Source organism: Leptopilina heterotoma, unplaced genomic scaffold (genome assembly GCF_015476425.1).
Source record: "Leptopilina heterotoma isolate Lh14 unplaced genomic scaffold, ASM1547642v1 Lhet_264, whole genome shotgun sequence".
NCBI classification, from domain to species: domain Eukaryota; kingdom Metazoa; phylum Arthropoda; class Insecta; order Hymenoptera; family Figitidae; genus Leptopilina; species Leptopilina heterotoma.
Window position 1 is genome coordinate 916,523 of NW_025110974.1, and position 24,151 is coordinate 940,673.

Sequence of the window (24,151 nt, forward strand, 5' to 3'; positions counted from 1 at the left end):
TGATTTTATAATCTGGTTTTCACATGTCTCTACTTCTGATAGTAAATAGGTAGGATGATTTCTAGCGCATACAAACATTTTATTTGCTATTTTACATTTGTCTATTTCATTTTCACTAATTGGAACGTAAAATGTTTTAATACTGACAACGTTAATAGGAATAGGGTTATGAATAAAATTTCCTAAATTATGGTCTAAAAAAACAACTACTTTAACTGGGTTTTTGGAGCACTGTGTCGTGAAGAACCACTTGTAATAGATGAAATTTTTAGACTGAAGATCGTTTGATAGTCTGGTCCTTCTTATACCCAAATTTCCCCGTATATTCCAGAAATGGTTCACTTTTACATGTATTTCACGAATCGTTCACTTTTTCATGTATTTTACGAATTGTTCACTTTTCCATGCATTTTAGAAACCCCTTTGTTACTGGAACACTTGTGGTGACTCACTATTAGATCGCACGTGTACATTCCCTATTACTCATGTTATTTTATAATAATTTGTTACACGCTTTTTTGGCGCAGGCATCTTCTTCCTCACAATCTCCCGTATGAGCATTGAATCTTCTTTCGAGTAAATTGGCCCTTCCATAAATTTAGCCACCAAACCCCATTCCGAATCATATCGTATGTGCACTGTACAAACGATATCCGCACTTTTTTTCTCTTTTGTTGAGAAATCGAGAAACTCAACAACTCTAAAAGCTTTGGATTGAATTATCCAACAAACTAATGTAACTTATTGGCACTTAGTGTCCTAATAATAATTTTTTAAACTTATTATACTAATAAAAGTTTAAAATTAATAAACTAAATCCTAAATTAATGTCTTAATACACAATTCACTCTAAATAGTAACTAATTTTAACCTATATCAATTTGATATAAGAATGTCAATGTAGATTCCAGGTAGACTTTATGGCCTGTTAAAAGTCTATCTACAGTCTACATTGTACGGCCTACAGCAGACCTACATTCGTTTTTCATTCATACTAATGGATAAAAATCCACCATTTTCGGAAATTATTCCAAAATTTCATGTATACAAATAACTAGTATACATTATTCATATAAGCTTATTATTTATTTATAAACGAATTGTAACCATACTTTTCACTGCATAGCTTGTCTTTTGGCAACAAATTACCAAAAAAGATAACTATTTAATAAATAATTTATTATTTCAAACCTGGACTCTAGTCCAATAGTTTGGGAATACTTTCGAACTGAATTTTAGTTATGATTTTATTATTTTGAATTATTGAATTTAAAGGGAATAAAGGAGTGTTAGCAACAGCAATATGAAGCATTAACCACCTTTAGATTCATAGGTTACAAATTAAGGATTAATAAAAATTAAAGAAATAAATATCTTCGATATAATTCTTTGGAATCGGAAAATAGAAAGAAATTTTGAATATAACAACTACCCCTATGGTGTAAAAGTATATATATTATTCAAACTTTGGTTTGATAATAAAAAATGAATTGAATAACCCTTTAATCAATTTTTAACTCACTTTTTATTCAATAGTCGAAATCTTTTGAATTATTTCTGGAACGTGAAATAATATTTTTTAAAGTAAAGATGAATACACGTACTGAATTGAATAATGAACTGAACGGTTTAAAACTGAATAAATGAATTTGATTTTTGAACGTGACTGACTGGCTGAATTTTTAAACTCGAACTTTTTTGATGATTCAGAATGTTTGGTTGGTACTTTTATTTAGAGAATATCAAAACTTAACAGGATAAAAATAATGTAGTTAATATTTACTATGCTTTTAAGTTTTATGATTTCGAAGGAAAATAAGGTAAATTTTTTCCAGAATCCAACTCTTTTTCTATCAAAGTTTTAGGGTAATTGCATCAGTGAAAGAACAAATTGATTATTTATCACGATATTTCACAAATTATAACTTTTAGCAGTTATGATTTTTTAGTTTTTATTTTTTAGTGCCTTATTTTTTCAAAATATAGTTTATGATAAAAAATAATAGATTCAGTATGCAAAAGTTATTTATGAAAATAATTTTTTAATTTTTTGGTGAATTATGAACGTGACAAATGAACAAAGGATAAACAGAAAAAAGGTTAAAAGTTTCAGGTGCAATTAAATAACTGTTCTTTTACTGGTCAACGTTATTTTACTGATAAAATGGACATTTTTCAATATTTGATTAAAATTTGATATATTATGTTACATTTATAAAATTTGTATCACAGACTTCAAATTCTTTAGAAATTTTGCTATTCATTGCATATGTTTAAAACGAAATTCAAGAATATCAATTAAAAATAAAAAATATCGAAAGTAGGTATACATTTCCTTAAATGTTCTTTCACTGGTGCCACTATCCTACAATAAATTTTTAAAAAAATATGCGAGTTGTAAAGTGTCTTATAAATCACATTATTTTTATAAAAATATGTAAAAATACTTACTGAAGAATATTTAATTTCATTTTAGCCCTTACTTGTGCATCCAGGAACTTTGTTTCTTCCGAAAAGGGATACAAGATTGCAGATTCGTAGGGATTGAAACATCTACCTGCATATAGAGGAATACAAGTTTGATTTAAAGAAGAGGCAATCTTGGAAATTTTTTCAACATTGTAAGGAGAATTTTAATATTAATACTTATATCCTTTTGTTCTATTTTCTAGGCAATATATAAAAAAACAAATCTTTGTTTTCAGCACATTCTGATTAACATCAAATTTTGGTCTCTTCCAAGAAGAATGATGAAACAGAATAATTTATTATCAGTGAACAATAATATAAAATTAAATATTCGCCGCAATAGCGAAAGTTTTTTTTTTGCAACAGTTAGTAATATAATTGAAAATTTAAACGATATAACTTAAGTACCTAAATACATAAAAATTATATTAATCGTATGAACACACATGAATAGTTGAATTGATAACGAAAAATGTTACTTAGCAAATAAATCCAACTTTATTATATTCTTTAAGATCTTAAATATTATTTAAATAATAATAAACAAAAAATAAACTCTTTTTATGTGTTTTTTCCACAGTTTTTTTTCTTCAGATTTTTAATGTAAATCTTGAATTTCTCGCAACATAAAATCAGGGCTCAAACATTTTGAGCATCTCGTGACGTCATACAAAAAGATTGTCTGTAACAGAAAAAAAGAATGTTGCTTATAAATAATGAACCATTTCGTAATTAACAATATTAGATAAATTTTATATTTTATGAAATATACATCTTTCTATATTGAATTAAAAAGACCCCGTAGGAAAGCCATTAATTTTGGGTCCAAGTCGATTTTCTTATAAATTTTAAATTTTGTTTTCAGTACGAAGAAATTAATGTATTTCCTGTAGGTTCCTTTTGTAAATTTTTATATTATATTCAATTTTTGTAAATAAAATATTTTTAAAATATTAATTTTCTGAACAATCATGACGTAGGAAATGTTTTATACGGCTTAAAATTAAACTATACGGATATTTTATAAATATATACTAACATGAGGATGTGATGGACAGTGCAACTTGAGACGTCCTTCTTGAAGATGGCCACAATTTCGGCAGAAAACGCCTCCTCTGGGCCTGACGCATACACAATGGTATTTCATTTTTTAAATGAAGTCTGAAAACAAAATTTAATAAACAATTATTTACAGTTTATAACACAAAAATTCGAAAATAGACTTTTCGAAGAAAAAATATTTTAGATTATTCTTATCAATACACGTTTGTCTTTTTTTAAAAAAAATATTCAATTCTCTTTTCAATTCTTTCTATTTATAACAATAATTAAACTTTACAAAATTGATATTTAATTTATTTTTAATAATTTAATTCTTACAGAACAAACATAAACTTATTTAGTGAATAATTTTAATCAAAAATTAAAAATAAATTGAACCTTAAAAAATTTGTCTAAATAATTTGCAAATATTAAGCGCACGAAATGTATCATTTAATTTATTATTCCAATGTAAATAAAAACATTTATTATTTTCAAACATCAACTTCAATTTTTAAATAATTTCAGATTCAAAATTTAAAAAAATTCATTATCTAATTTACTTATTTATTATTATATATTATTTTCAAAAATTTTAGTAAAATTCTTCAAAACGATTCAATTTCTTTTTAAATTTTAATAAAAATCTCTACACGAATTCAATTATTTCCATAAATAGAAAAAATCTTCGCAAGAAATAAAATTATTTTAAATAAAATTTTAAGAAAATTTCTCTAAAGAATTACATTTTTTTCTTAAAATTTAATAAATTCTACACAAAAATTTAATTATTTTTATAAATTATGAAATTCTTAAGATGAATTCAATTATTTTAAATATAATAATAATGATGACTTTATCGATCACTCCGAGTCATTTAAAATAATGAAAAAAAATTAAGAGAAAAAAAAATTTTTTGTTTTTTTTTTCTTTACGTTTCAACGGCACAGCCGTCCTCTTCAGAAACATTGAAAAAAAATATAAATAAAAATTTGGACATTATTAAACAATTTGTCGATTGTTAAAACGTCTCGCTTGACACGATTGCTAATAGACACTTAAGTGATCGATAAAGTCATCATTATTATTAAATAACACCGAGTGATAAATTCAAATTGATATTATTTTAAATATAATTTTATTAAAATTGTTCTCAGGAATTTAATTATTTTCATAAATAATAATTGAATTCTTCAGAGGAATTTTCAAAAAATGTTACACAATTTTTGATAAGAATTGTCAATACAATTATACTTAAATACATCGAAATAATTTCATTTTTTTGTTGAAATTTTCATAAAATTTTTCAAAACAATTCAATTTACTTCAAAATTTTTAATAAAAATCTTTACACGAATTCGATTATTTTTATAAGTATAAAAATTCTTCACAAGAAATTTAATTATTTTAAGCAAAAATTTTAATAAAATTTCTGGATAGAATTAAATTATTTTTAATAAAATTCTATATAGGAATTGAATTATTTTTAATAAAAATTTTAATAGATTTGTCGAAAAAAATTTTCAAGAAGTTAATTATTTTCATAAATTAATAAAATTCTTCAGAAGAATTTTCAATTATTTTCATAAAATAATTAAATTTTTCAGAGGAATTTTCAATTATTTTCGTAAATAATTAAATTTTTCAAAGGAATTTTTAATTATTTTCATAATTAATAAAATTCTTCAGAGGAATTTTTAATTATTTTCATAAATAATAAAATTCTTCAGAAGAATTTTTAATTATTTTAAAAATTTTTTATAACATTCTTTATAAGAATCCGATATTTTTTGTCATTACAATTATAAATAAATCCTTCGAAATTTAATAATTTTTTTTAAATTTTCTAAAATTCTTCAAAACATTTCAATTTTTTTCAAAAATTTAAATAAAATTCTATGCAAGAATTAAATTATTTTAGATTCAAAATTATAAGAAAGGTACAAAAATTCCAAAAAGTAATATAAAAATTTAATATAGGTTTAAAACTTAAGTTCTAGAATATTTGAATTTTACTAAATTTTAATTCAAAATTCTAAAGAAATTAATTTTGCCAACAATTTTTATTAACATTTTTTGGAAATTAGTTGAATTTTTGGAAAACTGATTTAATTAAAAAATAATTTTCAAATTATCAATATTTTATGAAATTGAATTGCAAATAAGTAGATTTCAAAAATAATTTAGGTCAACTTTTTTTTTATTGATTAAATAATAGAATTCTTAAGGAACTTTCTTAAAAATTATTAAAAATTTATTTATTCAAATATTAAGCTAGAGAAGAAATTTTAGTTAAAAATTCTAGAAAACAATTGAAATAAAATGATGTAAATTATTTTAGAGAAGTTAGAGTAATAAAATGATATTTTGAATAATTATATTTTTAAAATTTCAAAGTTGAATATTAAAAAAAACTTTGTATTTAAGAGAAAAGTAAAAAAATCAAAGATATATGGCGGGGAACTCCCACGCAATGTGCAGCGTTGCAGTGTTAACGTCGACTGAAGGTCGTATGTATTTTTTATAATGGTGAACGCGAAGATGACGCCATTAGAGAAATGCAGTTGAAATACATTTTTTATAAACATTTCTCTTAAATTTTTAATAATTAAAGTTCAATTATTTAAATTCGTTTATTTTTGAATTTTATTTTATTAGGCTTCTATTTTTTAAATATATTATTATTATTATTATTTAATGAAAAAAATAATAATAATATAATTATTATAAATTAAATTATTTAATTTCATAATAAATTATTAATTTAATAAATTAAATTATTTAAAAATAATATATTTAGAAAATAGAAGCCTAAAAATATAAAATTCTAAAAAATAAACTTGAATATTTTTTTATTTTACTTTTTTTTACTATAAAATATTTTATTGCATAAGTATTTATAAAAAATTAGAAATTGTAAACCATTAAAATTTACAATTGTAGGAAAAATTTCAATTTTTCATCAATTTTAAACATTTGGAAACGATTTTTCGTTTATCGTAACCTAAAATTTGTTAATCGTTTCTGGAATTTTTTAAAATTTTTATACCGACTGTACAGTTTTTAATATTTAATTCAAAACTGTAAATCAAATTACACAAATTATTATTTAAACTTTTCAATTAAAAATTATTTTATAATGACAAAAAAGTGTTAGATTTATTTTTTTCCCCGACTGTCCTTTAAATTTTTTGTTAATATTTCCAATGCCTGAGAATAAAAAAAAATTAGGTAAATAGTAAATTACAATATAAGAGAATTTGGAATATGTATAAAAGTTTATTGGTGAAAATTAATTAAAAAATTTATTAGCCTGCTGAAAATTAAAAAAATAAAACATAAATAAAAAAAAACAAATTATAACAGCGATGTATTGAAATTTTTCAGTCTCAATATAGCAGAAGGAAACTAAATGCGTATTGTCAAAAAATAAAACATAAATTTTTAGGAATACATTTTTAATTTCATTCGATTAAAATATAAAACTTTGTTTTCCAATCGAGTTCTTTACGTTAATTTTACCTATCTATTTGAGTGTTGTTTTCTTTTCTAATAAGAGTGACATTGCGATGAAAAATTTCAAAACAAAACATTGGGACATAGACACATGAGAAAAAAATTTTTATTCTGGATTTTAAATTAAAAAGAAAATTGAATAAACCTTTGAATATAATCAGCAGGATCAAAAGATCAAATATCTCCTTTTTCACTTTTTGAAAGAAGAAAATGAAGTTATCTTGAATGTTTCACATTAATAAAAAGAATATATAATAAACGACTTTGACTTTATCTTTGGAAATGTCGGATATTTTTCTGTAAAAACAGTGTGTGTATAGCCAGGGATGGGAATTTAATATGAACTTAATTGGAAAAATTTGGTGGGGGGAGAATGACCCATCACTTGTTCCAAAATGAAAAGAGCTTAACGATTATTATGCCGAATTCACAGTTGCCGAATTGCTATTGGTTCTTCAATAGTAGACATTGGAAATTGAAAAGAGTTCAAATGTGAATTAAATTATTTTATCAAAACTTAAAATTATCACTGAACTAAATGAAGAATATTTAAGTTATAAATCAAACTGTTTATTTAAAGTTATTTATATGAATATTAATTAAGTCCAACGCACAATAGGTTCGTGAAAGTCGTTCGCGAAAGAGACGCATGAGATAGACAAGGACACAAATATATCTCTGTCCTTTTCTAACTCATGCTTTGCGTTCGCGAACGACTTTCGCGAACCTATTGTACACTCGTGCTCATTAATGCCTTCCCTGAGGGAAGGCATTAAATTTCACGAACTTTGCCTACCATCTATATTGTATAAAAAATCAGCCAATGGAAAAGTAAAATTCCTATGGAATTATTGGCACGAACTATAAAAAATATAGAAAGTGGGCAAAACGCGTCAAATTAGTTCCTTCCCTGAGAGAAGGCATTAATGAGCACGAGTGTACTTAGCGGCCTTTAAAATAACTGAAGTTAAATTATTAAATTATATTAAAATGTTTATTTAATTATCTAAGGTTCTTTAAATAAATCACACTGATATTTAATATCATAATTTAAAATCATGTGTTGTGGTATTTTGTTAAAACGTCTGAGGACAATTTTTTTATATATATGTATACTATATCTTTATATACTATATATAAAAAATAAGCTAAAAATAAATAAAATATATAATTGTAGATTTTCAATAATAGTGTATTAACAATAATAATTTATTTTGATGAGAATTATCTCTTTTTTAAAATGAGAAACCGAAATCTACAATTATATATTACCACATGAGAAGTATTGAGAGTGGATAATGAAGTGTTTCTCTTTATCAGAATCCTCACTTCTTTACCAAATAAATTCCAAGTACAGCATTGCACTTTCAGTTAAAAAGTGATATTTTAGAAATCTTGTTCTTTTTCCTCACTCGAGGTATTTTTATACGTAATTTTTCTGTATTTGTCTGGAATTAAGAATTCTCTAAAGTTTCTGTAACATTTCAGTACTTTTTTTCTTAATTCAGCAGTTTTTTAGCCACGAAAAACATTTGGGATGATTGGACCTAATGCATTGGATAATTGCTTGAGCAACCAGTCCAATTGTTCAAATGCCGTTTGGACAATTGAGCAGACGGCTTGCTCAATCGTCCAAAATGCTATGTTAAAAAATCCTTTTTTACTGGGTATAATATACATATTATATATATATGACTCACACATCTTATTTTAATTAATTTCTTTAATAAAAAAACAAAATGAAAAATGTATTAATGATAATCTTTGGGTTTAAAATGTAAAATTAATATAAACACATAATCATGTATGTATCATGTATGTATTCTACTCATGTATGCACATACATACACATACATATATGTATCTAAAAAACAAGAAAATTTTAAAGATTCTAATTTTCAGGTCCTAATCCTATGTCAAAATTATCCGGAACAGGGTTAATTTCTGCAACCCTAGGGTTGTTCATATTTAAATTTTGGAAATCTGCTTGAATATTTCCGAGAACATTCAAATTTTCGTGGAAATGCGGACCAAGATCAAACTATATGGCAATGGATTCCTGGCAAAAAATAACGCATCTAATTGGACTTCGTCCAAAGGAAAGACGTGGTTTTCGTCATTTCCTACATAATTGAACATCGTTCATCTCAACGATAGGAATTGTTTCCTCTCCAGGCATTGTAACGGGTTGAAAATCAATTTCACCGTTTATATCTTATAGTGAATTGAAATCCAGAAGAAATCGGATAATGGAGGTTGCTCAAAGGGGGTAGGTATTTTGGATGATATTAATTCGAAATGATCAAAAGGAAAACCTTCATTTAATTTTACGTGAAAAACATTTTTATAAATGTCAAATGGTTCCCAGTTCTTTTTCTAGAGTGTAAAAAGGCACGCCATACAATGACCCGCTGGCCTTATGGTAAAGGGAATTTTACCGCACTCTAAACATTTCTTGGGCAACAATAGTATGGATGGTCCGGTCACGTGGATTTCTATCACTCTGGGATTTGCGAAGAGCCTGGGAAATTTGGATTGATACAGACATTCACAGGCAATTTGACCAATCAAATTGCTGACGTCATATTATTTTATGTTCGTTTAACCAATTAACATAAAATAGGCGTAGACTAAAATCTAGTAATTCTGCGAAAAGGTTGCGCAATCGATGATTGACATTTTTGGTTTCGTATTTCGTTTTATGGTTTTTAGGGCGCGACTTCGTGGCGCCAAGGGTAATAAACACTGTAAAAAAATCTGGTGTAAAATAACACGAAACTTGTAATTTCACACATCAAAATTATAGGTTGTACGTAGTAAATTTATTTCGTTCCAAAAGTAGTTTTACTATTTTTAATAATTTTACATTATACGACTATGTAATTTAATAGTTTTGTGTAAATTTACTACGTCCGACGTAGGAAAATTTGATCACTATGTCCGACGTGGTATTTTTACATTGCGTGTATTTCTACACTTTGACGTAATATTACGTCGCACGATCTGTACAATTACATGGCGAATGTAATTTTCTTATTCCTTTAAGATTTTCAAAAAATTTTCAAGTTTTTATAAATAACTCTAAAAAAGTGTATATAATGTACATTTATAGAAAGTATATGCTAATTTATAAGTAAATAATAATATAACAAAAAGTTTTGGGCTATATTTCATAAATACAAAAAGTTACGACTGAAAATATTATTTCAAAAAATATTTGCAGGTTATGTAGATTACAGTCGGCGTGTAAAAATACCACGTCGGACATAGTGACCAAACTTTCCAACGTCGGACATAGTAAATTTACAGCAGATTTTTTTACAGTGAATGATACTATTTTTAGTATCACTTCCTAGAAAACTACCCTTGTTCTGAGTAGTATTGCGCATGATCGTCGCGTAAGGTTCGTTGACGTTAAGGTTCACACGCGTGTATAACCTTGACTTTTAACCGCTTTTGACACGTGTACAAATTTAGACACGTGTAGTTTATTTATTTATAATTATACATAATATTTTAATAAAATAGAGAGAGAAATGCATCATTACATTAATGATTATTAATATTAATCTAATTTATTTATCTAATTTGTTATTTAATTTATTAATTCAAATACTAGTGATTTCAGTCTACGAAATTACTTAAAATGAAATTCCCCATGTAAATAAGTCGTAGTGACTTTTGTATTTTCATAAAGTTCACTGCATCACCAAAGACGACACTAGGCGTGACGTCACAGGCATAGACTATGAACCATATGAACAACTCTGTAGTAGTATTAGCAGACGACAAGAAAAGTCACCGATAGCACCGATAGTCTTCTTGGTCTGCAGAGTTAAAATCACGTTAAAATATTGCTAAAACTATAAAATGATAGAAATTATAGAATAAAGTGTTTTGATAAACTAATAGTTTCACTAAAAATATTTGTGTAATAACTTTCATATTTATAATCACAAAAAGAAACGTGAAATCATATGTTCAAAACGTGCAACGAATTATTTACTGTAAGTAATAACAAATTTTAAAAATTCTCATCTTGTTTTAACGAATATTTCATGAAATAATTGTACTTCTTTTGTAACAAATTTACTTTTATTAGAGAAAAGCTTTTTTCCGTAATTATCTCGTTCATATAAATGAATTTTAAAAAAATTTCAGTTTAGTTTCTCAAAGAAAAAATAGTTTAGATATTTTTTTTGGAGTAATGAAAAAGAGAAATTTACAGTCCACTTTTTTTTCCTCTTTTTCCCTTTTTTTAATTCTTGAAATTAATAAAATCTCCTGAAATGATGAATATTCTCTCCTTTTTTAAAACAAAATTTGTTTTTTTTTTGAGTTAGAAAAATTTGTATTTATTTTAACGGAGCGTTATTTTAAAAAGAAAATTTCTACTTTTTGCAAACTTTGAAGTTTACGCCTTCATTACATCCAAAATAATTAATGAAAACTGACATTTGTTTTAAATTAAACACAAAGATTTTTATTTAAAACGTAAAAATAACACAAACATAACCTTAAAATAATTTGCTTCTTAGGTATATACCCAAAAATAATTTGAGTGTTTATTTTATTTCGTGAACAAATCTTTCAAGAATATTATTTTTGAATAATTTTTTTAATTAAATTTTCAAAACATACCATATTAAAAAGATTTTGTAAAATTTTATTGAAAATATTTGAATTTTTTCAAGTAATTTATTTCATTTTCGAAAAATTACATTACAATATTTTTAAAAAACTAATTCTTAGAATTGTTTTATTGTAATTTTTTAAAGTTCAATTATCTTCGATCAATATAAATTAAAATTGTTAAATAATTTACTTTTTAGATTTATTAAAATTCCATAGAAATCATGTTTATATTTATAATTTAAATTCTTTAAAAACTTCAGTATTTTTTAAAAATATTTTTCAAATATTCAATTTTGAAAGATTTCAACAAATTTCAATTGTTTGGAATTTTTTCAATTGTATATAATTAAGAAATTATAATCTTTCAAAAATTATTTTAAAGTACTTTTAAAAAAGTTAATTTTTAAAAAAATAATTTAATTTTTTTAAGAATTTTTTGATTATAAACTTTTGAAAAATCTTATACTTTAAAAAATAAAAAAAAACATGAACAGTTACAGTTACTGTAAAAAATGGAAATTTTTGTATTTAAATAATTGAATTCTCGATAAACGTTCGATAAATTATTTTTTTTTATTTAAAGATGAAGGTTTAATTAAAAATTTGTTGAAAATAATTTAATTTCAGAAGAGTTATAGTTACAATTTTCAAAAATTATTAAATTTTAGAAGGTTTTAAATTGAAATTATTTTAATTTTATGCCCCGTGGAAAAACAATTAAGTATTTACGAATTTATTTGACAACTTTATTCAAGTTTTAAAGAATTGATTTTAGAAATCAGTGAAAGTTCAGAGAAATATAAAATAAAATTTTTGTTATAACTCTGAATTAAATAAACGCCTTTTTCGTTTTTTTTGTGTTTTTTAATCGAGTAAAACGTTTTTTGCATTTTTTCATATAAATTATAGGAAAAAATGCAAAAAATTATTATTATTATTATTATTATTATTATTATTATTAATATTAATATTATTTTTTAATATAATTATAATATGAATTATTAATAAAAATATAAAAAAATAAATATAAAAATAATATTAAAAAAATAATGAATAATAATAATACTAATAATTCGATCCAAGGCTTATTATTTAGAATAATATAATTATAAAAAGATATATTTATATTCAAATTGAATCTAATAAAAAAATTTGTCTTCACAGGTATTTCCGAGTTGACCAACTGATTTAGAAATTATTGGAAAAATACAAGATTGAAATAATGCCGCTGGATATTTGTGAATCCTTAATGAAATTCTGCCGCTTGGGGGATGTAGAAGCAGTGAAACATTTTCTCTCTCACTATAAATTGTCTGATTATCAAAAATTGTCGTACGGCTATTTACCAACTTATGAAGCATTGAATAACAATAATACCCAAGTTGTAAAATTACTTATCGATAATGAGGCAAAAATAAATTTTCCCGAAGAAACACCAGCAAAATCCCTACTTCATCTCGCAGTAACGAAAAATAATTTCGAAATCGTTGAAATCTTATTGAAGAAAAATGTAAAAGTTAATAATTTAAATAAGAAGAAACAAACTCCTCTACATATTGCAATTAATCAAAAAAATGAAGAAATTGTTCAACTTTTGTTGGACAATGGCGCTGATATTGAATTAACAGATCGTTACGATTGTACACCACTTCATTTGGCAATAAAAAATGGAAACATCAAAATTGTCGAGAATTTATTAAATTATAAAGCTGACATACATTCTAATTATGACGAAAAAACAATGCTACATATTGCCATAGAAAATGATCGTATCGAAATTGCAAAATTACTTATAGAAAATGGAGTAATCGATAAAATAAATTCCACCGCCTATTATTCACTTCTCATTTTTCTCGTGTCAATGTGCAATCATAAGATATTAATTCTTCTCTTGGAAAATCAAAAAGCTAAAACACTGATGTTTGATCTTTTTTCCAAAAATACGGAGAGTGAGAATCTTAATGAATTACTAAAGTTGGCGATTGTTGGCGGTAAAATAGAAATTGTCGAAGTACTTCTAAATTATAATTTTGATATAAACGCGAAGGATAAATGTGGAAAGATGACAATGTACTATGCTTACGATAAGAATAATTTGAATATTTGCAAGTGTTTGTTGACGAAAGGATTTTTTATTAATTCGAAAATATATGAAAATTTTACTATTCTTCACATGAGTGTGAAGAATAATGATGAAGAATTTACGGAATATTTACTGGATAATGGTGCTGATGTGAATGTGACAACGAATGATGGTTCAACGGCACTTCACCTGGCTTGTCAAATAAGAAGTGAAAAAATTGTGAAATTGTTGCTAAAGCATAAAATTGATGTTCATGTTCAAAATAAATTTGGTTTCACATGTCTTCATGAGGCTGCGAGGAAGAATAATGAAAAAATTCTAAAACATTTATTACGAAAAGGCGCCAATATTAATACACTGGATAATAATAACATGACTGCAATTTGTCACGCCGTTGAATTTAGCAATAGAAACGTAGTCGAAGTCCTTTTGGGCAAAAAACCGAACCTTGAGGATAAAAGTAACAAAATTGCTTTTTACCTCTCAATACTTGGCGCAACAGCAGAACATCGTTTAATAACCGAATTATTTCTATTCAATCGATTTAGCATCAAAGAAGAAACATTCGAAAGTATCCACATACCGGAAATTTTATATTCATCGTATAAAAAAGAATATGGAAAAAAAGAATACAAAACAATATTCACTCAACTCTTCCAGTGTGAACCATCAGTTACAGCATTTTTCAAATATCAAATTCTGTTCTCAGCGGTGGAAAAAGGTTACGTTGAGATAGTGCAGGATTTATTGAGTACCGAGGCAAATGTTAATGTTCTCTTGGAAAAAAATTCGACACTATTAGAAATTGCCGTCAATAATGGTCAATGTCGGATAATGCATCAACTTTTAAAATTAGGCGCCGATTTACATACGAGGGACACTCATGGTAATACATTATTGCACATCAGCGTTCTCACTGACTGCATTGCTATTATCGAATTTCTATTGAAGCACAACAGTGTCGAGGCTCGTAATAACAAAGGCCAAACTCCACTCTATTTATCGATTTATCGAAATAATGTAAAAGTCGTCAAACTAATTTTAAAATCCGGCGTCGATATCAATTCAAAAACAAATTTAGAAACAACTCCTCTTCACATTGCGGCAAAAATTGGTAATTTAAATGTAGTTAAATTACTCCTCGATTATGACGCTTCGGTGAATGTTAAAGATCTCAATAACCAAACTCCTCTCGACATAGCAATTTGTTCCGAAAGAAGTGAAATTATAAGTATTTTATTACTTCACAATGCCTTATCGAATAGGGACGATTTATCTCTTAAAGATGAAGTTCGCAACAAATTAACCAAACATTCCTTAATGCACAACGAATTGTACGAATGTCGAAAGAATTCTGAACCGTTAAAGGGTTTTTCATTCATGTGTAAGGAGGAAATTAAAAGAATGCAACTCTGTCAATTGGAAAATAATATCACTTTGTTGGATTTAGTAAGAAAAACTGCGACTACTGTGGAAATTTATATGCGTAATGAAAAAATTTTACGGCGACTAAATGATTTTCAATCGTCATTTCCGATTTATTCGAGTATGCTGAATGTTAAAATAAATAAAGCAAAGCAAAGGAGGGAGTTAATAAAATCAGCGAGTCTTTGTATGGAGAATGTGTTAAAAATAGAAATTCCCTATTTAGTAATCGAGAAAATATTTTTCTATCTTGATAATTTGAATTTACGGAATCTGATAAACGCGTCTTATTGTCATTAGAGGAATCATTTTTTGTCCCTGATAAAACGAATGAATTCAAAATACTTATTTTTGTATTTTTTTATGTGAAGAAGAAAGGCATTTAATAGATTAGTAACTTTTTGATATTTGTTGTGAGAAAATGGAATTCTTAACGAATGTGATAAATTTAGTTTAGAAGAGTATAACTTTTCTAGTGTTATTATAAATTGTAGATTAATTTTTCGCTCTAAACTTGGTTAAAAGTTTTTACTTTGTGTTTATATTAAGGCGTTTGATTAAGAGTGCCATTTGGCTTTAGTGTTCTGTTTTTATATTTGAATACATATTAGGCTAAACTACTTTGTACTATGAAATACGTAAAAAGTAAATAAATATTATTGCAGTACTTTAATTAATTCTTTCGTTTTCCAGGTAATCAGTGACTCCGAAAACATTTGAATAGTAAACCTACTATTCACTACTTTTTTTAAGTTATGCTACTATTTGGGTACTTTCTTTTAGATTTCAACCACTAAAAGCTATTATTTCTGTTTTTTTGAGAATTCCCACTTTTTTAAGTTCGCTAATACTTGAAATCAAAAAACTATTCTCAAAAATTATAATAAAATTCCTTAAAATTAAATTAAATTATTAAATTATTATTATAATTATTATTATTATTATTAAATTAAATTATTTTCAAAAAATATTCGAAATTCAATTATTTTGTATTTTTATAAAATTTCGCAAAAGAATTCAATTATTTAAAAATAAAATTTTCATAATATTTATTATATTTCGAAAAAATTAATTAGATATTTAAAACATTGTTTATAAAATTCTTATGAAGAATTCAATTATTTTCAAAAATAGCAACATTTTTCACAGAAATTCAATTCTTTTTAAATATTTTAATAAAATTTTTCGCAATAATTCAATTATTTTCATATATTATAAAATTCAATTATTTTACAAAAATATTAAAATTTTTCATAGGAGTTTAATTATTTTCAAATAATTTAATAAAATTGATCGTAACGAATTAATTATTTTAAATACAATTTTAATTAAATTTTTTTGAAATAATTCAATTATTCTTTCAGATTTTAATTAAATTCTTCCCAAGAATTGAATTATTTACATAAATAAATCTTGAAAGGAATTCAGTTATAAGGCATTATTCCTGAACTGCCCATAAATACATTTAAACAACACAAGGTTTTACCTACGATTAAACTATTTATATTTAAACACATTATTGTTATTATTATTATTATTATTATGAAAAATATTTTGAAGAATATACTATAAAGTCATTATCTATGTTTTAAATCGGATGATATTGCATAAAAATTGTTAAGTAGAAAAACATCAATTATAATCGAAATTCATCGAAGTCAAAATTGAAGGGAATCAACTTTCTTGGAACTCTCATTTAGAAATATTCTGACACTATAATATTTCCGTGAAAACTCATTGCTTTAGAAATAAGTGAAGTTACAAAATCATAATTAAATAATTCTGAGCCTTTGAATATGAAAATCTTGTGGTATCGAAATCATAAAATCACACCAATATCGTTCTGTTATATAGCTATTTGAATTTGAATTTGAGTATGATATTGATGGTTTTTTTAAAATTCTAAATCGTTTCCCTCCAATTTAAAACAAAAACTGGAAATTTGTTGTTTGTTCAAATTGTAAAGTTCAATTGGTTTTAGATTTTCCAGAATTTTTGGGCATTTTATTTCTAAAAGACCATAAGAGTTTTCAATTGGATCATTCAACTTTTTCTCTTTCTGTTTCTAAAATATTAAGCGTACACTCCATGCATTCGTTTGCTTTCTGTACACTATTATATAAAATAATTTTACAGTCGCTGCATTCTGTTATCGTTTCAACATTTCCTAGTTATAAATGTTCCATTGTTGTCTGTCTGTGGTGGGGTGTTTCTTTTGACAAAAATGAAAAGGTAGAGGGTGTACCTAAGACAATGTAAATTTATTTACTTCTTCAGTTTCTTTTTGAGGTTTAGACAGAAAAGTTCGAAATGTCCTCGAGTAGTTTTGAAAATATTGTAGAAAATAAGGATTCGTTTTCTGATCCAATTGAGTTTTTTAATACTGCTTTAGAGTCTAAAAATTGGAATATAGATTCATGCAGTGCAGAAAGCGTTGAAAAAGTTGTTGAAATGAATACAGAAACGGGTAGTCATTGTTTAGAAGGAATTGATAGTATTTTAGAAAAACAAGATGTTGTGATTACTAATGAAGAAAAGTTAAATGATACTAGTGCTCGAAAATCTAAAACTACTCTCCACTTGATATTTCCTTCAGAATCAGGTTTTTTCTGTACTATTCAGAATGGCGTACTATATTGAGAATTGGAAGGTTTAATTATACCTGCATCTAACAATTCCTTAACTTGTTTCATAATGTAATGTTAGCATTATACTGATGGAGTAAATCAAACTTCCGAATATAAAAAATAGTGTAGTCCTCATTCTGAAATTCTTATAAGGAAATATAAATATGTTCCCAGTAAAAAAAAACTAATTCAAATGAATTGAAACGAATTAACATTTTTGGTAGGCTCCAATTCGTATTTGTCACAAAGCGGGATTCACTTAAGCTCTTTGTATATTCAATTGAATTTAATTCAATATGTACCAATTTGTCCAAACGAATTCGCATTCGAAAGAAATGGCCAAGGAATGCATTGAATTCGTGCTAAGGAATTGAAAAAAATTAAAGGCTCAAAACTTGTCCAGTGAATTGGTACGGATAGAAGGTTCGGAAGTTCAATACAGTTTCACGAATTCGGGAAAATTGCATCATGGCTCCAATTCGTATTTGTCACAAAGCGGGATTCACGAAAGCTCTTTGTGAATTCTTTTTAATTCATTTCAATTTGTTTTCGTTTACTGGGTTATTTGTAAAAAACTTTCATTCCTGTGAACTGTGTAATTTGAAATATTCAGACGAATTTGATAATTAACTTCATTTCATTTTTGGATTACAGTATAAAAACCTAACCATTCTCTCTTTAACTTGTTTGATTTACTATTGTTACGCAATAATACTAAATCACCGGGTTCAAATATTGGATTTGTGCGTATAATGTTGTCATCTTGTAATCGTTTTAGACGTTCGCTTTAGTCCAATTCTTTTTCTATGTGGAACAGCAGGAGTGGCAGGAATGTTTTCTATTGCTGTTTCTACGGAAGCACTCACTTGTTTCTCATTGAAGGAAACGTCTGCTTGCACGGAGGGCCTAATTATTTGTTCGTCCTCCTCAAAGCAGAGTCTACAATGAGAGAAGGTGCGCATCGATGTTCATAGCTATAGATATACCACAGCATGCTTTAGTATACCTATAGCTATGAACACCGATGAGCACCTTCTCTCATTGTAGACTCTGCTTCAAGGTACTCACACTTCATATAAGAGGATTTATCGTCCCAGATCTAAAATTTTTTTTATTTAATTCATACTAACAAAATTCTGCATTTAATTAAGTAAGAAACTTCTTTTGATTATAACTAAAAATTTTCTTATAATTTTCTTAAATTCTAAACCTAAAAACAACGGTTTTTTAATACACACACGAACATGTGCATAAACAGGTGCATGTTCGCCTAGATGTTCTCGAATTCAAAAGTTTCCGATAGAATTCTCTAATCATATTATTAAAATTACTCATATTAATGGAACATTAAAAAATTATACAAGTTTGTTTTATGATTTTCTAAGTCAATTTAAAAAGAATTAAGAATCATTCGTAAAATCATGGATAAACGAATTAAGAAAATATATATACGAATATATAATTATTATATATATAACCTATTATTTCAAAACAGCAATATAATGTATACAAACTACATTCAATTCCTTCATTTTATAAATTTAATACAAACTCTAGTATATCTACATACATAACATATAAAACACAATATCTTGCTATCAGTATAAACAATCAAACATATTTTCATATAAGTAACTTTTCTTTGCGTCACAACACAATCAATGGAAAACTTTGCCTTAACACGCCTGATATTAAACTAACAATAAAAAATTTCATCTGTGAGATTGCTTTATTTTTTACTAAACAAACACACACTTGCATATTATATTTACAATTAGACAAAAATATTGATTGGACTATTCTTGAAAATTCTCAAGCATGGCTTTATTCAAATTTTTACCCTATTAACATTAATATTCATTGCCCTAACAAAATAACATCTCAAATTGTTATTCAAAATAATGGTATTTTGCAATACGTTAGATTGGTTTTTTATGAAATTACAATTAGTGAATTTCATTATTATACATAATTAAAAATTAGTTAGACATTTCAGGTAAATAAAATTTTTTTGATTAATTTTCTGAAAATTGACTTATATTTGTTATTTTACTTTTTATTGACTTCATCTGGATCTCTATAATGTTTATTATTTTTCTTATAATTAAGGCACCTGTCATCTGCATGGTACCTCATGAAGCATCTTTGACAAGAACTACTCCACTTAATCAACTGAATTTTATCACTCCAATCGTCAATGTCTTCTTTTTTATTATTGAAATCAAATTTTTGTTTTAATCGTATTAACATTATTTCCGCTAATTTTCTTTTAGTTTCTTTTTTCTTTTGCATTTTTTCAATGTTTATTTCAATGTGATTTTTGTCTTGTTCAATAGACAATGTTGCAATATTTGCAGAAATCTTTTCGTCTGGTATTGTGTATTTATGAGAATTAAACGGCAAGATTTTCTAAATACATATTAAGCGTACACTCCATGCATTCGTTTGCTTTCTGTACACTATTATATAAAATAATTTTACAGTCGTTACATTCTGTTATCGTTTAAACATTTCCTAGATATAAATGTTCCATTTGTTTCTACAATATAATTTTCTATTTCTGAATCGTCTAATTTTAAAATACAATTTTGAGAAATTAATTTTTTCGTCTGTAAATCCTATTAGATCGAAATAAACCCTTTTTACACACGCTTATCGTTTTAACAATTCTTTAATTAAATATACTTTTTTAATATTATTCTCGCATTCAGAAGCTTCTAACGGTTGATTGTCTGTCGGTAGCATCTTTTGAGAAAGAAAAAGAAAAATTTAAATTAATTTATTTGTATTATTTAAAGATTTTTAATTCATGCTTTTTCTATTATCTACTGGATTTTACATGCGTACGTATACAATCTTTGACGATAGTATTTAAAATTTTCACATGCAACTAAAAGAAAATTTTATTTGACTCGACTAAGTTACTTCCTATTTTGTCTTTTTTTTAAAGTGAAAGTTGGTCCTGTTCTCATTATCATGTCTTTGATACTCTAATTTTGACAAATATTAAGGGTTATGCAAATGTGCATACTTTTCTAACGTTATCTGTGGTCTGTCTGTGGTGGGTTGTTTCTGTTGACAAAAATGAAAAGGTATAGGGTGTAAGACAAGGTAAATTTATTCACTTTTTCAGTTTCTTTTTGAGTTTTAGACAGAAAAGTTCGAAATGTCCTCAAATAGTTTTGAAAATATTGTAGAAAATATGGATTCGTTTTCTAATCCAATTGAGTTTTTTAATACTGCTTTAGACTCTGAGAATTGGAATATAGATTCATGCAGTTGTTATGATCCTAATTATTATATTTTCCCTAATGTTTCCCGACTTTATTTTAAAATTAATTAAAATAGGGACGGGGTAGTAAATAACAAAAAATTACTTTAGTTGAACAAATATATGTGTATTTTATGAAATAAGATAAAATTGATGAAAATAAGAGATGGACATAGGCTTTCTAATGTGAGTCTTAAAGTGGTTGATTGTTTACCTTGGGACAAAGGGTGATGCTAGTCGTTCAGGTATAATGGCACTAGTCCGTTAATGGTTGACTAAGTGGATGCAGTATTGTACAAGAGAAACAGGAACACTCTTTTCAATGGCAAATTTGACTTCCAGATACTCTTTCTATGTGGAACAGCAGGAGTGACAGGAATATTTTCCATTGCTGTTTCTACGGGAGCACTCATTTGATTTTGTTACTCATTGAAGGAAACGTCTGTTTGAACGGATGACCTAATTATTTATTTGTCCTCCTCAAGGTACTCACACTTCATATAAGGGGTTTGATCGTCCCAGATCTACAAATTTTTTTTATTTAATACTAACAATACCCTAAATTACAAATTTTCTAATATGTAAATTTCAATTGCTTAAAACTTTACCAATCATTACAATTTGTAAAAATTAATAAACCTTAACAGTAAAGTGCAGGTGTAAAAACAGAATTCAGAAGAGAAACGAAAGAACTTTAAAATTGTTATATATAATATCAATTATTATAAGTTACTTACAAATTCTGCATTTGATTCCTCAATCTTCTCATGTCCATCCAAAGATGTTGATAGAATTAAAGGCAACACATATTTTGGCCTGTGTCTGTTAAATTTTGATTTGTAAATGGTCCTCCTCCAGTCAGTCGAATGTGGTTTTTAATGGCACTATTTTTTGCCTTTGCAGAGCTTCTCATATCTTGCCATGACTGAAACAAAAACTGAATTTTGTGTAATTCTGCTGTGACTTCTTCCCATAACAGTTGAGCATCTTTTACAGAGAAATTATTGGAGAATTGGCAGCTTCATAAGTCTGGATGCCTTCCTACAAAGACTATAATTGGTAATAATATGTAATTACACATTTTAAATGAAACATCAATATCTATATTAATGATTTTATTAATAAAATAGTAATCAAGTCAATTTCCAATAAAATTGACAAGGATTAGTACCTGCATTAATTGTGATTAAGTAGCCTTAATTTTATGTAGAAGAAAATATTTTGAACTAACTGTAAAGAATTAAAAACAAAATTATGACAACTACCTAATACTTTGAAATTAATAACGAAAAAAGTCATTGATATAACCAATAATTAATTGAAATTAATTAAAATCAAAAATAATTGCTTGAGGATGCAAGACGAAAATAATCATAAAATGATTTTACAAAAGTTGATATCATATTGGTTCATGGTTGAATTATTTCATTTATTTTAAATTTTGAAGCATGATTGGAATGAAAATTGAGAATTCTGTCTGAGCTTGTAGGTTTTTGATACCAATTGGTTATAATTTCCTCACCTTTTTTTATTTTGTTTTGAGATTCTTTTTCAATTGTAAATTGTAATTTATGATTTTAATTGTTGAAAACATTGAGAATTGTGTTAATCTCCCCAATTGGAACCGCTGTAAAAATGTCATCTACAAAACGAAAATAGAATGGCACTTGAAAGGGGAGTTGTAAGCATTGGTGTTCGAGGTCGTCCATTACAATGTCTGAAATAATGGGTGATAATAATAATGGTTCTCCATGTTGGACTTTTACTTCTACTGGTGTACACTTGATTATATGAACCACCTCACCTGCAATGAGAGCCATATAACCCGAATTGTTCATTATATCGTAGGCAAATTGATCTGGAGCTACAATTGCTAATGACAAAGAATTCGTAATAGTTTCTTGTTCCAATTTACATTTTTGTTTGATAATATCGGCGTACAAGTTTTTCATTTGAGTTCTAATATGTTTTTCAACATAAACAAATTTGGAATTAACGTAAGTGAAAATATCTAAATTAGACATAGTTATTTGTTTCTTTTTAGCAAAGGTTTCTCTACCTTTTTTTCAAAAATAATAAGTTTTGGATGTTCGGTTTTAATGACGCTATATCCACATAAGAATTCGGTTGATTTGAAGGTTAATGCGAAAGTTATATCGCCTTTTGTTGCCGCGTACACAGGTTGAGGATTTAAGATATCTAAATCAATCATTTTACTTGCGAGTCCTTCATATAAAACATGGTATTTATCGAATTTACATTGATCACTACGTAACGATTTCCAATAAGTGTACCCAGCATCATGATCTATGCATCGTTCTTCGGAAAAACTACATACGGTCCCCGTTTTTAATATTGTTTTATTTGAGTCTAATTTTACAGTCGCTAAATATTCAGACAATGTGATTTTGACGGATGCTTGGACGACAACGTTTTTCCATGATCCAAAAGAATCAGAATATCCTTCACCATCACAAGAACCGTCATTATCAATTGTACCTTTTAGCGTTACAGGATGTACAATAGTATTATTTATTTTGAGACCAGTTATTAAATGGGTATCAGTTATTTTAAAAATGCCTGTGGCATGTGCTATTCTACAAACATCTCTACTTGTTTCCATTATATATTCGTTCATACCATTATGGACTACAGATACATGTGAATGCATTTGACAATGGTAAATAACGCGATGTATCTCTACTTTACATTGTTTAACCATAGCTTCAGAATATTCGTTAACTTGTAATAATTGAATTTGAGTTTCCGTTGTTTGAATGTCATTTTTCGGTGTTTCACACTCTCCAACTTGTAAGAGTGATATTGTGGTGATATTTAATTCACCCACACCGCAGTCGTGTACCCTATTATTCCCCATACTGAAGAGAATTGGATTAACAAGAAGAAATAAAATAATGACATCATCTGTAACAGAACTTAATATCTATGTTATTTTTCTAGTTTATACATATATAGATTTATTTTTATTTATTTGGGATTAATATGAGAAATTCTGAGTCTGTTAGCGTGAACTTAATGTTTTGTTTGTTTAGAATTTCAACGATTTTATAGGGACCATTATAA

The 24,151-nt window shown here is 26.2% G+C and overlaps 1 protein-coding gene and 1 long non-coding RNA gene across 2 annotated transcripts; one reads left to right on the plus strand and one right to left on the minus strand.

The window, feature by feature from the left end:
• Positions 1-2,944: 2,944 nt before the first annotated feature.
• LOC122503550 lies at positions 2,945-7,356 on the minus strand. The gene is made up of 3 exons (XR_006301755.1): positions 7,172-7,356; positions 3,509-3,630; positions 2,945-3,151 (listed from the first exon to the last, which is right to left on the minus strand). It is a non-coding gene; the product is annotated as an uncharacterized LOC122503550 (long non-coding RNA).
• A 3,445-nt stretch (positions 7,357-10,801) lies between these two features.
• Positions 10,802-15,842, plus strand: LOC122503570 (putative ankyrin repeat protein RF_0381). The gene is made up of 2 exons (XM_043614160.1): positions 10,802-11,033; positions 12,826-15,842. The coding sequence occupies exon 2, from the start codon at positions 12,884-12,886 to the stop codon at positions 15,467-15,469; it is 2,586 nt and encodes an 861-aa protein (XP_043470095.1). The 5' UTR covers positions 10,802-11,033; positions 12,826-12,883; the 3' UTR covers positions 15,470-15,842.
• Positions 15,843-24,151: the final 8,309 nt, after the last annotated feature.